A 16,019-nucleotide genomic window follows, 5' to 3' on the forward strand; every position below is an offset into this window, starting at 1 on the left:
TGTACTGCCTTCTGCCCTCCTGTTCTTTTCACAAAGACATCCCTCTCTATGCCAGAACCTCAGCACGGTCTCCTCCACTGCTTGAAGCTACTGCCAGTCCTCCTGACCATGCTCTTCTCAGCCCCTGCCCCATCCACATCTCATGGTACACTTTCTGCTTGGCAAAAGTTTCCTTCAGACAGGATTTTAAAGGTTTTCTAAGCTTTTTTTTTAGGCTTTCTAGGTTTCCAGTTTGTAAGACTGTGTTTTCACTATGATTTTTCAGGTTAAGAATTTGCTATTAATCTCATGTTGCATACAGGGACGTGCTACAACAGTACACTATCACACAGCATGATGATCCAACCAAACACCACAACACTTCCATTTTTCTTCTGCTGCCTTGTGATAGATGTGATGGGTTCCTTTTCCAACTAAGAACTGTAGTTCAATAATCTCTAGAAAATATGAACATAGAGCCCTCTGCTTGTAAAACCTCTGTCAAAAGAGCAGATTACTGGATATATGTATTACATACAGACATACATTTGTATGTATCTATGGACATATAACAGATGCATGCATACTCAACTAATTCTCCTGAACTGGAAGAGCATCACTGTGGTGATGAGCCAACGCGTTCCAAGAAACAATGACTATATACCATGTCACCGTATTAAGATACGACAAATGCAAGGTAGAAAGAAAGGAAATTAATCCTTATCTAATCCTTACTGAAACAAGCATGGACTAAAGGCTACAACTGTGGTTACTTCCAAGTGAAGCACTTCCCAGGAAGACAAACCACAATTTCCAAAATTGCTCTCAGGATTAGCAACATGGGCTTATGCTGTCTTTTCTATCTTCTTAAAAGTGTTCTTCCTGAACCTTTTATTTAGACAGTTATCTTGCATCTCGTGAAGCAGGTAAAATGTACAGTGGGGCTTAAAGCACTGGCAAAAGCCTTAATATTCTACGTACCTAATACCTACAAGCAAAATGGACTTGTGCTGTTTATTTTAATGACCATAAACAGACTTTAAGCCATATTACAGTCCGATTTCCAAAAGCGCTGCAATATTTTTCTTTTATTTCCAATTCTATTCAATTCTATCTTTGTCTACGTACAACATCACTGAAGGTTGACTGAGGGCTTGCACATCTATGCTAAAATACATAAGAATAAGCAGTAACTGCGAGGAGGGGAAGGTTACACGTGTGCCACTTTATCAAACTTATCTGACCATTTTACAAGGAACACTAATTAATTAAACGGTTTTAATACATGCAGGACTGCACATGCTTCACAAATCATGTGGTACTCTTCAACATAATGTGATGGTTATAGAGATTGACAGGAGGTGATAGAAACCAGCTCTTCTTCCACCCATCTCCAAGTGATGCTTCAACAACAGAAAACCTAGTCAAACTAACTTTAGTGTGAGAATGGCGGCAGAAAGCACAAGGAAGGTTATGTCTCCTTCCCCAAGGAATTACAGGTCAATGGAGTGTGTCTTGTACAGCTTTCATATCAGAAAGCTAGAGAGATGATCTGGCCCTGATTAAGAAATATTTTTAGTTTTTAAACAAGAAAAGTGTGCACAAACAAAACACCACGTGAATTAAGAGACCCAACTAAATAAAGCTGTCTGAAATTTGCCAAACTTTGTGATCAAAGTTTGGTAACAACAAGTAACTTTCTGGGGTTCGAAGTCTTATTAATCAAGGAATATAGCATTTGGATTAAATGTGGAGTCAAGAAAAACATGGGGTTAAAAAACTGCAACACATTCAAGATGCTAGAGAGCAAAAAGGGTTCAAAAGTTAGTTTGTGGAAATAGAAGCAGATTAAATATCTAGAAATAGTTTAACGAGCCACTATATACATGTGGAAGTGTTTCCATTAAATACTTATCTTTAACCACAAGCCAACCACTGCAATGTGTGCACCCAACTTCTGGATGGTTATGAAAATAATTTTTTGATGCTTCTTGAACTATAATTTGCTGGGGGGTGGAGAAGGGTATAAGATTCCAAGTTCATCTTCATGCTGTTTTAAAACCCTAACCTTCAAGCAAGAGCTTGATCTATGGGAAACAGCTGCAGAAAAGTAAATCATCTTCCTTTGAAAAAGTCCAGAGTGTATTTTTGTTAAGTATGTTTTGAAGTCATGGTAGGAAAATTAGTGAAAATTGTAAATCTGCTTGCAAATCTGGTCATGTCTAACTCAAAGATTAGGGGAAAGATTCCAATTTAATAGGAAGACCATGACAACCCTAGTTAAGCATGCTCTAGGGCAGAGCAGATGGGGCCCTTTGCTCACCTCCACGCGCTTTGGATTTATTGCACGCACCCAACACGTTTCATATTAGACACCCCTTGACTGTGTACTTGAGACAGCAGGGTTCAGTATGCACTTCCTCTGCAGACCAATATATTATTCTAAATTGGGCTAAAGTGTTTCCGTTTCATGAGTGATATAAAGTTCAGATTTGAGGGTTTTAGGCAGCAGATCTACAGTCTTCCAACAAATCTTTTTTCTTCATGTTAGGAAAAGCAAGCCTCAAAAAAGTCCATCTTACTGAATAATTACATATTTTGTTTCATTTAGTTGAAACAAAATCCGTTAGTGCTCTTGTAATAACTCATCTTGAAATGGATGATTTGATCACATCTTGTTTAGTACAAACATGCAAACAAATTATGGCTTATTTTGTCTGAAGAGGTGTGCTGAGAATGAAGGTCTAAATCTTAAAAGATTGCATTTTACTAAAATTCCACTTACACACACAAAAAAAATTACAGAGTCAATGAAGAAAGGAACATGAGCAGTACTAAATATCTAACAGAAACACTAAAAACAAATTTAAATTCCCTTTTTCATAGTTTGATATACTGAGGATTCACACACTTGTCAAAGAAATAAGTTACCATATTTTCATACATTTGATTTGTACGATATGTATTATTTACAGGAATTATTAGGAGTGGACTTGAATTACTAACAGCATATGGAATTTGCCACTTCAGTATTTCACAATATTTATATAAAGCAGTAAGCACTATACCATTTCTGAAACTGGAAAATTTGAAAATTGCAGTGTTTGCACGTTAGTTGCTCCAGCTGGATGAGTCACAAGATAGTCAGAGAAAGAATCCTACCAACCATCCCATCTACATCAACAGCTACTACCAGCTAATACTCAGTGGTGCAATACTCCTGTTCTAATGTTGTATTTTCTAGATACTTGGCATACTGTGTCCCCTGTTTTTAATGTAATGCTAGCAAAATGATTAGGCTTACTGAAATGAGATTCTGGATTAGATGAATGTTTAAAGGGACAAGCTAAATTAATCTAGAATTATGTTCCCTGTTATCAAGTTACATCTTATAAAAAGTTTTTATATTTTATTTGTTAGAGGGCATCCTCAAAATGTCTCCCATTAAGGTCAGTTTACAAAACCTGAACAGTCAAAAATAACTTACAACTGTACATGTCCATATGTCCATCTATATAGTCTTCCATGTCCAGTAACAGAAAATGATAAAGACAGTTCCAATGTAGACTGTTGCTCATTTTAGAATAAATTAAAATGCCAATTAAAAACACTTTTTTTTTTTTTTAATAATTGAGAAAAAATATAGGCTATGGAAATTCAAGAGAGATTATCAAACACCTGGTCTACAGAGCTCAAACTATAGCTCTCCATGAAGTATTAATAAGAAAGTGATTTGCACATCATCTTCAAAAGAATGTTTAATATATCCTTGTTTCCATCTAAACATGATCTTGATGTTTTCTGTTAAATAAACTTACTTTCTGACCCTCCCTTCATATTTCATTCCCAATGCTTTAGTTACAGTATATAAATTTCACTGGAGAATAAGAAATGTCCCTATGATTTGGTAACTACTATAATTTACAGTATTTTGCAATAAAAATAGTGGTCAGTCCCCTTGTTTTATTACTTGCCTTCTGAATCTGCTACCCAGCAAAGCTGATTATGCACAAACTTTCCAGCCAGTAAGGATGAGATGAAAGCCTTACTTGATCCTTCAACCAGTATTACACAAAAATGGATTAATAATTGCCTTTCTAGGAATGTTTAGCTGCCACCTCAGCTTCACTTCTATCTAAGAAATGTCTGTCTCCTCTCCAGGCTGCTACCCTATGTTATCCCACATACAAAAAAGGGAGGTCCATGTACACAACCATGCCGTAAGATCTCATATCTAACACACTGTGTTCATGTCTGAGCATGCGTAAGAGCACAGGCAGCCTACCTACACACACTTTTTTAATTGCCCACAAACATATTGCATATATTAACTAAAACGCATTCATATTTACTGGGAGGCCAGAAGGTAAGCGAGAAAGACTGTTCAGCCCAATACATTGGCAGTGGAACAGGTCAACCTAAGGAAGTCTCGTAGTGTCTACCTCCTAAGGCACAAACAGGGAACACTGAAAGTATTCTCACCCTTCAAAGGTGTCTGTTTAGTGATTTGGCTTGACAGGCAAACACAACAACGTCAGAAAGGTTGTTTTTATTTTTTGGTTGTGTCATTTATAATTAAATTTGCTAAAACACAAATAGCTAAGAAAAACACAAACCAAAAGAAAAAAATAGTTTTTGTCAACAAGCCTTAAGCACAGTCCTTGCCTCGACTTCTTGGATTGAAAACCTGTGTGTGTGTGAGCTCAGCTTCAAGTAAATGAGCTCTGTTTAATAGTTTTTGTTTGTTTGTTTTTTAAATCCACCGCACATGAGACAGACTCACTCTGGGAGTATGACAGCTTTGTTCATTACAATCTTAGTATAATCCCACTACTGGGAAATGGTATGTTTGAATATACACATTGAAATTTGTAGTGGAATGAGAAAAGTGTCATGTCTTCTGGTCTAAAAATGGTGACCAATAAAACATCCACAGATTAGTGTGATGGCTACCTCAAGAATCATGGAGCCAAACAATTTAAAGACTGCTATAGTCATAGTTTACATCATATGTAGCCAATCCATAATCCAATTCAAAAACAGGAAGTTTTTTCCAACATAGTTCCAATTTGTTCAATACAGATACAGATGTTCACAGTAACTTAGTAAAACCACATTGATAAAGGAATCGTCATCTACAAATAAAAGGATTGGAGAGAGCTCCATTTCTCATATGCTCTGAGAAAACTACTTATGTTCTGCAGTCTGGCCTGTACAGTTGGAATTGCTGGTTCAAGTGATTTTTTTCCTGTCTGAAGCAAAAGAAACATTGTAAGAAAAAAAAAAATCCCCAAATTAAAATGGAATTGGGCAGGGTAGGAAGAATTTACTATATTTTCAAGCCAGATCTTCTGTCTTGCTAAAACAGGAGAGTCCTAACTGAAAGTGTAAAAGTTTACATTCAGGTATCAGTTTTTGTGTTTTCAATAGAACATTCAATTTCCTAGCCCCTTGGCAATTACCAAGCATCAAGTAGAAGTCTCCTTGGCGAAGTGGTATTGCTAATCCAGGTGTCTCTATGTCCCATGCTACCTTCAAGCCTACGTGCCAAACAGCTGGGTCTCTTCCCTGCAGTTTCTGATCATAAGTTTCTTCAACAGGTGAACCTTTAAAGATAAAGGGGAAAACACCATGAAGAAATAGGACAAATACCATAAAATACATTATCTGGTCTAACAATACAAACTTATGTCCCACATTGGTACAATCTTAACTTTTCTCAAATATCCACCTTGTATAATCAACAACTCCAAAGTCAGAAGTACACCATAGGTATAAAAATGCCATATGAGATCAAGAATTTATTGCAATTACTAAGATGAAAACTCATGTTAACTACAAAGTAAAGGCAAATCAAACTTTATAACAGACTCAAGTTTTTCTGACATTCTCAAGTACCCATAATGAGAGCTGTAGTTTGTGCCCACATCTACAACCCTACGAGAAGTGCAAGCAAGGAAAAAAAAAATTAAAAGCCAGAACACTGATGTAAAAATAGATAACTTCTAAAAATAATTTCAAGTCAAACTGCAAAAGCATCTTAAACAATTGAATTTGTTAACAGTTAGAATTTCACCGAATCAAACTGAGGCAAAGTAAGGTGAAAAATGTGCACAAAACTCTATCTAGACAACCAGGTACAGGAGAGAATCTGGGAATCATATCTATCATTCTTTTCTCAAAATTATTAGTCAGACATGATAGATAACATGTGGGAGAGCCAATGAAGCTTCAATGCATTTGTCACAACACTTTCCTTATCATTAAGCAACACGAATGTGTAGAGCTTGGGGAAAAAGTAATCCACTGCATAAAAATAGTATTTAGAGCTTAATCCCTCTGAACTATTTTCATAAGCTTACTTCACCGCAGTAAAAATTGAAAGATACAGTCAGCATTCATAACAAGGTATTTGGGAGCTATGGCATAACAGTTTCATGGCTCACGTAACAGAGCATTTTGACAGAGAAAGGATGAAGTTTTAATAAGCAATTGGCACAGAACAGCAGTCAACTGTTAGAAATCATCAACAAAGTAGCATGCATAATAATTGCGTGTATGTTAGTAATAGTCTGTGTCCCAAAGTAGCATGCATAATAATTGCATATACGTTAGGAATAGTCTGTCCCCATGTTGCTGTCCATTCCAAACGTGCTTTTGTGTAATAATTTTGGTATTTGTTTAATCTAGAACAAAATACTAAAATAAAGATGTGTATTCTTCCTATAATAATACACGCACATAAAATTGACCTTGAACTCAATTCCAAAATACTCAAGTCATTCATCTCATGTGGTCACTGCAACGTTTGCTGGGGACAGCCTTTAGTAATGAATAAAGTGTCTTAACTTCCTATGTCAATTAAGTATCACCTACAATGAGGAAGCAGAGAGCCAATCTGCTCTATTTTAAAAAGCTAATCTACAGCCCTTAGTTAAAGGTCCTGCTGTACATTCCTCACCCGTATCCCTCCTGCTGCTGCTGCTCTCATCCCGCTGAAGCCCTGGCTCAGGAGCAGCTCTAGGCCTTTCTGTCAAGGAGCACACAAATGAGAAAACAAGAGCGAGCAAACACTCCAAAAAATCAATACTAAAGTCTTCGAGGGGCTTTCATATTTTCTGCCCCGCTCAGATAAATCGTAACTTAATTTAAGAAAAAATGCTTTCTGAAAACTGCAAATAGGATGGCTTTCAAGGCATTTTTAATGCAATACATCATGGATATTATAAAAAGAGGTAACCTTTCTGGGTTAACTCTGTCTGTTATGCTGCTTTCCCATTCACTTTGGCAGCAGCACTGTTCACAATATGGCACCAATAAAATATAGAACTACAATCAGAGACAGCAATTTCAATCAAAGTTTCCTGGGGTCTCCTCATAAATCCAGCACCTTTGGAATGTGCTCGTTAAAATGACTTATTTTTTGCAGTTTGATAAATTTTTTATTGCTCAAGTACAGAGTTCAAATGTAGCTCAGACTCCTTTTCTCTATATTCTCAATTATGGCACCTTATAATTATCAGCAGCAATTGAAACTGATTGCTCCTACCATGTTATTTTGGTAACAAATGGAAGCAAGCTGACACTAGCTTTTACATACAAGCTCTTCCAGAAGCAAGAGGGAGGAAAAACACTTTAGCATTTGTGGTATATCTCTGGGTGGCACTGACAAAATTTACCTAACAAGAAGTTATTCTAAAATTCTGTATGTCACACCAAGTGTGACTGAATGTTGCATATGTTAAGATAATAACAGCTCACATTTAATGAAAACATTTCAATGCATCTAAACCTTAGGCACTTGAGAGTAAATCATGTGGACTTTATACACAGCACCTTAAGAACATGTATTTATCTTGGAGTAGACTATATAGAAATGGTCCAATATAGCAGCACTTAATGGGAATACAATAAAACTATCTGCAAATTTGAACGCTGTTCAGTAAAGTTATAGAATTTGGCCTGCAAGAAACCTTTGTGCCTGCACCCCAAGTGGAATAGTACAACTAGGAAACAAGCTTGCCACAATGTAATAGCTCAAACTTGTAATTAAGGACAGAGCCAGGAAGAAGGACATAGCTGTAGAGAATTGGCCACAATGCCATGCCTTAACTAGACAGCGCAAATTCCAGAGATGTTGCAGCTCTAAGACTTGATCTTAGCAGGTTCAGGTCACCGTTAGGTACAGAACAACGTGAAACTTTTTTTTCCAGGATCTAGTTTGGCTATTGTTGCACAACAAAGAAAGTAGAAGTAGCCTCAAAAGGCTTCTTCGCTATTTAGCACAAAAATCTAGAGGTTTTTGGCACTCTGAAACCTAAGTGCTCCCTATTCAACTGAAACTGTACTGCCAAGCTATATCCTAAATGTAATTTTAAATCAGACATCATTTCTTACAGGATGGAATCAATGCCAATGTATTTCTGCAAATAAGGACTGTAAACATCCAGTTCTATTATTAACTTCAGCACTTCACAGATTGATTTAAATTTTTCCAGAATGTAAAAGTATTTGGGGACATTTTCTAAGTTTAATGAAATATATACACTGGAATTTTTACAGTCTCCCATGACAATTTCTACATGTTAAATACAAGGTAAGTGAAAAAAGCAGACCATCCTTTGCTTTTCAGTAGCTGGCAGGAAAGAAGGAGTTTCTATCCAGAGTAATTTCATCTGCCTTATAACTGAAAAGCCACAGCACAAGAGATCAGACTACTAACATTTTAACTCTCACTTGCAATTAACGTTCACAAAAACAAAAAAGGGAATATTTGCTGACATTGCTCTTACCTATTTCCATCTAGGATACTATGTCCAAATATATCAAGACTAAAATCACTAAAACAAGAACAAAGAATATTCTGTCATCCTTGTTGAAGGAGAGGTGATTTGATGAAAATCAGTGATAGTCAAAAACTTCAAGAAATCAACAGCTAATACGAATAATGATATATTCTTAGTAAATGGGGAGGGAGGTCAAATCTACTATTATATGAGTAATTCCATCATTAAAAATGGAATTCTCTCAAAAAATAAATTCAAACTGGCCAAAATCTACAAGTTACAGACCACATCTTTCTCCTCGCATATTCATTTTAGGTAATATATATTATTAAAGTAAATTAATTGCAAATAATGCTGGTGACAGCATAATTGAACACATTCTATATTGTATTCGGATATGCCTTATGCACCACGACTACCACTCAGGCACTTTCACACAGTATACACACAAATTGGGAACATTTAATTTCCATGAGAGCCTATTTTTAACAATTGATAATCTTCTTTTAACCTAGTGCTGTTATGTATTTTACTCTAAATAAAAATCATTACTTGTCAGATGAGCACTGAGCAAAAATGTCTATCCCATCTTGCTGTTCTAAATGCCTTTCATTTGAAGTTGCTATGAAACAGTTTGACACTTGAAACAAGAAAATAAACAGTGATAGTAATTAGAATATCAGCTTGTTCCAGTATCTTTTTGTTGGCTCTCAAATTTCTTCTCTGGCGTATTAAAAAGTTTCTAATTCTATTAATACTGATCAAAGTTTCAAACGTTAAACTTTCACTACAGCATCAAACAGTGAACAAATGAACAAGCAAATGAAGTTGTTTCAATTACAGTCGTGACTGCTTTAATATCATCTAATAAGTACGTAACAAATGACACAAAACTGCAAATTGAAGTAAAAAAAAGAAAAAAAGCATATAAACTGAGATGTGCATCTCTAAACCAAAGAGCTATCTCGGTTGCAGGACGAATGCTTGACTCCCAGGGCTCCTGCTGTTCCAGAAGCGAAGAGCTGGGGATTCTGCCTCCACGGCAGGAGGTGTGAGCACTGGCCATGAAGCTTTGCAAGCCCCAGCTTCCCCAGACAAGGAGATGCCACAGACCCTCAGGGTCTTGAGTGACCCCAGAGAACCAGGGGAAGAGCAGGCTGACAACACATGCACAACCTAGCTAAGAATAGAATCAAACCAGCTGTAACAAAACCACCATGCCTGATGTAGGAGTTCCTACAGAATCAGTATTTTATCCCAGAAAATTAAAAATCCATCTAATCAACATTTTCTGAGGAAGAACTGCTCCATCAAAAATTTTCCAACCATCTCTACTCTTTTTATTATATGCTCTGTAATGACTCTGTCATAGTGTATATACTTCAAGAGAGAATTCAATGCTAACTCAATACTGAGTTAGTAGACAAAATACCAATAAAAGATACTGGCATAAAAAGCAAGCTTATTTATGGAAAATGGCAACAAGAGTCAAGATACACTTCTCCAAAGGTTTAACAACAATCTTCAAACAGATGTGGCACTAACTCCCTCCAAAGTTCATAGAACCAATTTGAGCCGTGCTCAAAAGCTACCAAGTGAAGCTCAACTTCCTTCAGATTTAGATCTGACTTCATAAATTATTTTCCTCCCAAAAAGGTGTCTTTTACGCCATCTCCAGCTATACTGAGCTGTTAACATTGCCAGCTCCTGCCAAAGATTTTTTTAAATGATTTTATTTATTCATATAACATAATAAAAAATGATCAAAACTTTTAGAATCACTGCAAAATTAGTCACAATAATTAGGGTAATTTTGTGTTTTGCTTTTTTTTTTTTTTTTTTTTAAGTGACAAAGAACTGTTAGAAAGTTGTTGGAAAGCTCTTTTTTAAGTTTTCCCATCATTTAAAAATTATTCAGGTTAAAAACCTTTTATTTATTTTTTTTTATTTTGGAAAACATCTTGTACTTCATGGCAAAAGCACACTTGTTACACATAGATGCCTACATAATTTTTGGTGTAAATACATCAAAGACATTTCCACCCTTGTCATTCAAGTCTCGCATAAAATTTGCAGTGGTTTTAAAACAGTGTAATTACTTGTCTCACCAGCTGAACTCCAAGAAGCAAACTCAAGTGACACAGTAATGACTAGACATAGCAACTTCTTTGTTAATTTATAGCTCTCTCAACTATTTTTTTCTCCTCCACAAGCAAGTTTTATGTTGAAGTAAAAAGTTTAAGCATGCGACCATAAATCTTCACAAATACTATTATTATTGTCATGTGTATGGTTCTCTAATTTAAATGTTTCTAGATATTTCTGTATCTACAGTACTTCTGAAAAATATACTTACTGGAAATAAGATAGCAACTTCTTTGCTTGAGAAAAAAAAAAAAAAAAAACTTACAAAAGAATGTGACACTTCTACTGGTTAGGGAATCCTTTTTCATTCAGTTTGCTAAGCAAGCTGATGTTTTATGTCCAGGAAAATGTACACATTGTGATTTCCACTGAATGTTAAGTAAAAAAGTGACCCTTCATTTCAAAGCTGACAATAGAAAGCACATTAAAGCACAAGCTATTATTTTTACATAATGGTCTTCAGCCAAAGTCTACCCAAAGCCAGTGTGAATTTTTCCCATGTTTTGAAGAAAAGAAAGGATTTTTTTTGAAGTACTAGAAGTCACTTGTAAGCTATGATACATAAGGGATCATTTGCAAATTCATATCAGGTGTCTAAATTCTAATCTTATGTTTGCAGAACTGGAAGCTATTAAAAAACATCCAAGGCTCTGTTCAGAATTGCTAGGAAAAAAATATATCCTCATTTCTGTTTTTAAATAAAGATTAAAATAGGAAAGGTACTTTAAAAAATATTTAATGACTCTTCGAGTACATTTTTCCCCATAATACTGCATTTAAATTGTTTTTTAAGTAAGAGCCTGCAAACCCTGTCAGACATGTCTTTTTAATGGAAAATTTGCACTCTTCTAAACTACTAAGTGTTGGCAGGTCCTTCACGAGACATGAATTGGCACTACAGCATGTAGATACAAAACGTATATACTTTCCAAGTAAATATAGTAGTAGTTTTACACAAGAATAACCCAAAATGATCCTGCCAAGGAAAGGACAGTAGTAAAATCATTATAAAGCAGAAACACATCTGCATATGATTAATAACACAAAGTGATCTCAACTGTAATAAACCATTTTTAAAGGACAGAAGACATGTTCCTGTTTTAGCCTAAAATAGATATTTGACAGATTTTGATTTGTTGGCTCTTAATCAGGAAGTCAATTACAGCAGTTTTTAAATCTACTTAGAGAACTACTGCTAGAACCAGCTGCAGTAAACACAGCTATATTTTGCAAAGGTGTTAGGGGAAATGAAGATAGGTCTTAAAAATAGGAATCTTAAGTACCACAATGTATACAGATGCAAGTGACCAATCTACTCTAGCACGCAGGTGTGGTTTTGTATGTACACACAAGGAAGCATAAGAGAGCTTCAGGGATTGAAGATATTTATTTCACTAGTCAAGTCATACTAAACTACCTCCCGTTACTCACCTTCACAGCTGTAACTGTACACAGCAACTGTTGACCTTTCAACCAGATTCTCGTCATGGTGCCAACTCACTGCCATGTTCCCCATTCCAAAATAAGGCTCTTGTTTCAAGTACAGCATTTGTAGAGGATCCATATAATTTAATAAAGTCACGTTATAAGATGTTCTGTTATTTAGACTTGTGAAGTCATCCTCTGGTACACAACAACTGCTTTGATCTTGTGAGACAGACCCTTTCTCCCTAAGAGAAGTAGCAAACTTTTGCTCCCTATCTATTACAGAAGTATCTTCAGTTTCTTTGGACTCAAGCAAATTTTGTCCTTGTAATGCCTTGACTGCTTCAATATGCAAGTAGTCATTAAGTTTGATTAATGCTTTACAAGCATCATGTATTTGAGGACTGCAATATTTTATTTCATAACCCTCGGTAGGCCAAGGAACTGTAAATAATCTTGTGTTCAAGTACTTGTAAGTGCATCCTGGGTTTCCAATTAATATACGAGACACTGGGGTAAAAAAATCTTTTCCTTTGATCCTTACAAGATCTTGAAAGAAACAATCGTGTTTTCGCAAGGTCAAAAAGCTCTCTTGTACCATCTGATGAAGCTCTTCAGGTACTGTATCAGATTTTCTGAAAACAAGCTTGGAATACTTGGTCTTCCACTGAAAGAGAAAACAAGGAAAAACAAAAATTATTTTTCCACATGAGCAAAAGTATTTCATATATTCAAGAACAGGCAGGGATAAGTTCACAGACTACCAAGCATGAGTCTGAAACACAGTAAAGAAATAGATGCCATTATTTGTTATTTGATATTCATACTCCTACATGTTGCACAGCGGCCTATAACCAGAGTATCACCAGGGCAAATATTTAATGTCATAACACAACATTGAGAAAGTGTCATCTAAAAGCAACTCTACTCTGTTAAAACTGCAAAATGTATCAAAGGACATCTACAGCTTTGTGATCAACTTTATAAGGCAGTATAGATAGCTTTGTGTCTTTTCATAGCAATATGACACTTCTATAACCTTTCTGCTGACATCATTTTGGAATGATGTCAGAGATCATGAAAGCCACAAAAAATTCTTTGCTTGTAGTTGAATTTGTTCGTACTTGGAGGGAAGTTACAGCACAACACCGACACCCTGGTCTGCTCCCATACTTTCATTATTCAGGTTCAGTGGTTAGAAAATACTTGGTCAGTCTCACTCCTACTCTAAACCCACTTTGCTGGTACCAATTAGATAAATTGCTGATGTACCATCTTGGATAAAAGCATATGAAACGGACATATAATCAGATAAAACCATATGAATTACTTTCTCCTCAATAAATATTTTAATAGCCCCTTGCTAGATGGCAACACGTCACAGCATTCTGCCATCTCTTAAATCACTGCAATGCTGAAGAGTCTCAATTCAAATGGTTGGGTTACACTGCTCTTAATTCCATTATGGTACTGGAACCTTCTTAAGTCTGGCATTTTCCATCTCTCTGCTCTTAAGCCTTACATTGCTATTGTTTACTGCTGGATCACAGCAACTGAACAGCAGCCAACATGAATCAAGTCCAAAGCAGTAAAGTACACATGTATTCAGTAGCGTAAACAAGCAGATGTAAAAAATCTGAGAGCAGTACTATGTACAATCACAGGGGCTAAAATCGTACAAACCAAATACCTATAATAGTTATGAACTACTCTATCTCGCAAATCAAGAAGGAAGACCTGTGACAAGGTATTTTACAGGGAAGATAAAAGCACCTTTAAAACAAAGAGGGGAAAAAATGAGGCCAAGAGAATTAAACATAAACCAAAAGCTAGGAACAGCAGAAAATCGACCAAGGAAGTGAAAGGTAGAAGTAATCTGTGACCAGCAGACAAGAAAGTAATTTAGGAAGAAATTCTTGGAATACTACAGATCCATTACTATTGCAGTGGGTAAGTTATAATGTTTAATCAACAGCCCTAAACAGTTTGGATTAAAAAGTTTTAAAAGGCCTGGTCAGAGTAGTTCATTAACAGTTAACTCCGATTTCCCTTAATTCACGAACCTCAGAAAGTTTCAAAACAGTAAAAAGATTAAGACTGCATTAAATTTTTAAAGGGTAACCAAGATCCTGGAAGTATTTATAGATCTGTTGATTTAGTAGAGATTATTTGTCAACTAATGGGAGAACAAACAAGACTGATTTAAAAAATAAAACTGATGTAATTAATAAAAAGTAAATAAAATAGAATAGTATGTCAAAAAAGCCACCATTCTGCTGCACTGCATCCCATTATCTTCAAAATATTCCTCAACATTCTGGTCCTTCCTGTTTTCACATTCCTCAACATATGCCAGTTAGCTTCCTTTTTTTAATTATACATGTTTCCAAACTTATTTTACCCCCATCTCCCCACCTGTAACATCCTCTTCCCTCCCACCCTCCTCTGACCACCCTATCTCTGCTATCAGCTGGAGTTCAGAATTCAGCAGGTTGTGTACGCAGCGACTCCCAGCCAAGCACGGCACTGCTCATCAGCAGCATCTTGCTTTGAATGCGAAATACTGCTGCCCACTCCAAGAAGTCTTGGATAATTTTATTAACATGGCTTTCTAAGGAAGCGAGTAGTACATAATCATAACTTTTATTGGCTGCCTGTAAATCATCTTGAACAACTGCTGAGACCATTTGTCAAACCAGAGGAAGACTAGAGAGTAAGTTCTTAAATAGACTACATTCCTACTTATTTCATTAACCTTAACAGATGAAAGAAACACACAGAGTAATACCCTTAGTAAGGGAAAGGCTGTAAAGTGTCAATTATCAGGTGTCAATGAGTATGTTGGAAGCTCAGAAGCACTCACAACACATTTCCTTTTGTCAGAAAGTCAGTCACTGCCCTGAGGAAAGGAAGATACTGCTGGTGTTGTGGGAAAAGAAATAAGTTGAGGTGAAACCTGAAAGCACTGGGCAACAGGGCAAGAGCACACAGATGCACAACATTGATCCCAAAATTTTGCTAATGTGGTTGCAGCCTTCCAATACTTAAAGGGAGCTTATATGAAAGATGGAGAGTAACTTCTTTACTCTGGCATTCTGTGATGAGCTCATGTTCAAAATGCTTTTAAACAACACTAAACCCGTGACCACAAAAGCATCGCATTAGCTTACATCTGCAGGGTCCTGCTGCCACAACTCAAAACCACTTTATCTAGTACTCCCACTTCCACGTTAGACTTTCACCTGCCTTTCAGGAAAATAATTTTAAAAGGTGCCTTTAAAAAATACAAATCAAGCAGTCAGTATGCACATTTTCTTCTGCATGAAAATAGACTTTTGCATCACAATGCATTGTTAACCAACAACACTTGAGGTTTTATAGGATTGTGGTTCTACTAAGAAGGTGACTATAAAAGGAAGCCTATTTTAGCAATAGCGATCAAACATAATAAATCTTAGTTTGTCTATAAACGTTGCCACCACTGCTTGTGAATTTTTAAAGTGAAGCTCCCTTTCTTTACACATTTTTATGGGTTCCAAAAAGCAGCTTCCTAAAGAAGGTAAAAAAATTAATTTGATATAAAAGTATCTACAGATAATAATTTCTGACAACAGTATTTACGTGCTTAACTTTAAACACCAAAGCTTGAAAATCATTCCAGATATCTACTTTGAAGGTCCCTCT

At 36.0% G+C, this 16,019-nt stretch overlaps 1 protein-coding gene across 4 annotated transcripts in view; it reads right to left on the reverse strand.

Moving 5' to 3' along the window:
* Nucleotides 1-16,019, reverse strand: part of FTO (FTO alpha-ketoglutarate dependent dioxygenase) — a 244,272-nt gene that overhangs the window by 181,514 nt on the left and 46,739 nt on the right. For all 4 annotated transcript variants that reach the window (XM_035336521.1, XM_035336523.1, XM_035336524.1 and 1 more), the window contains exons 3-4: nucleotides 12,342-13,002; nucleotides 5,442-5,585 (exon numbers count right to left, since the gene is read on the reverse strand). In XM_035336521.1, the coding sequence (XP_035192412.1) occupies nucleotides 5,442-5,585; nucleotides 12,342-13,002 (805 nt within the window). The remainder of the gene's footprint in view (nucleotides 1-5,441; nucleotides 5,586-12,341; nucleotides 13,003-16,019) is intronic.

This window comes from Oxyura jamaicensis, chromosome 11, assembly GCF_011077185.1.
Source record: "Oxyura jamaicensis isolate SHBP4307 breed ruddy duck chromosome 11, BPBGC_Ojam_1.0, whole genome shotgun sequence".
In the NCBI taxonomy this organism is placed as follows: Eukaryota; Metazoa; Chordata; class Aves; order Anseriformes; family Anatidae; genus Oxyura; species Oxyura jamaicensis.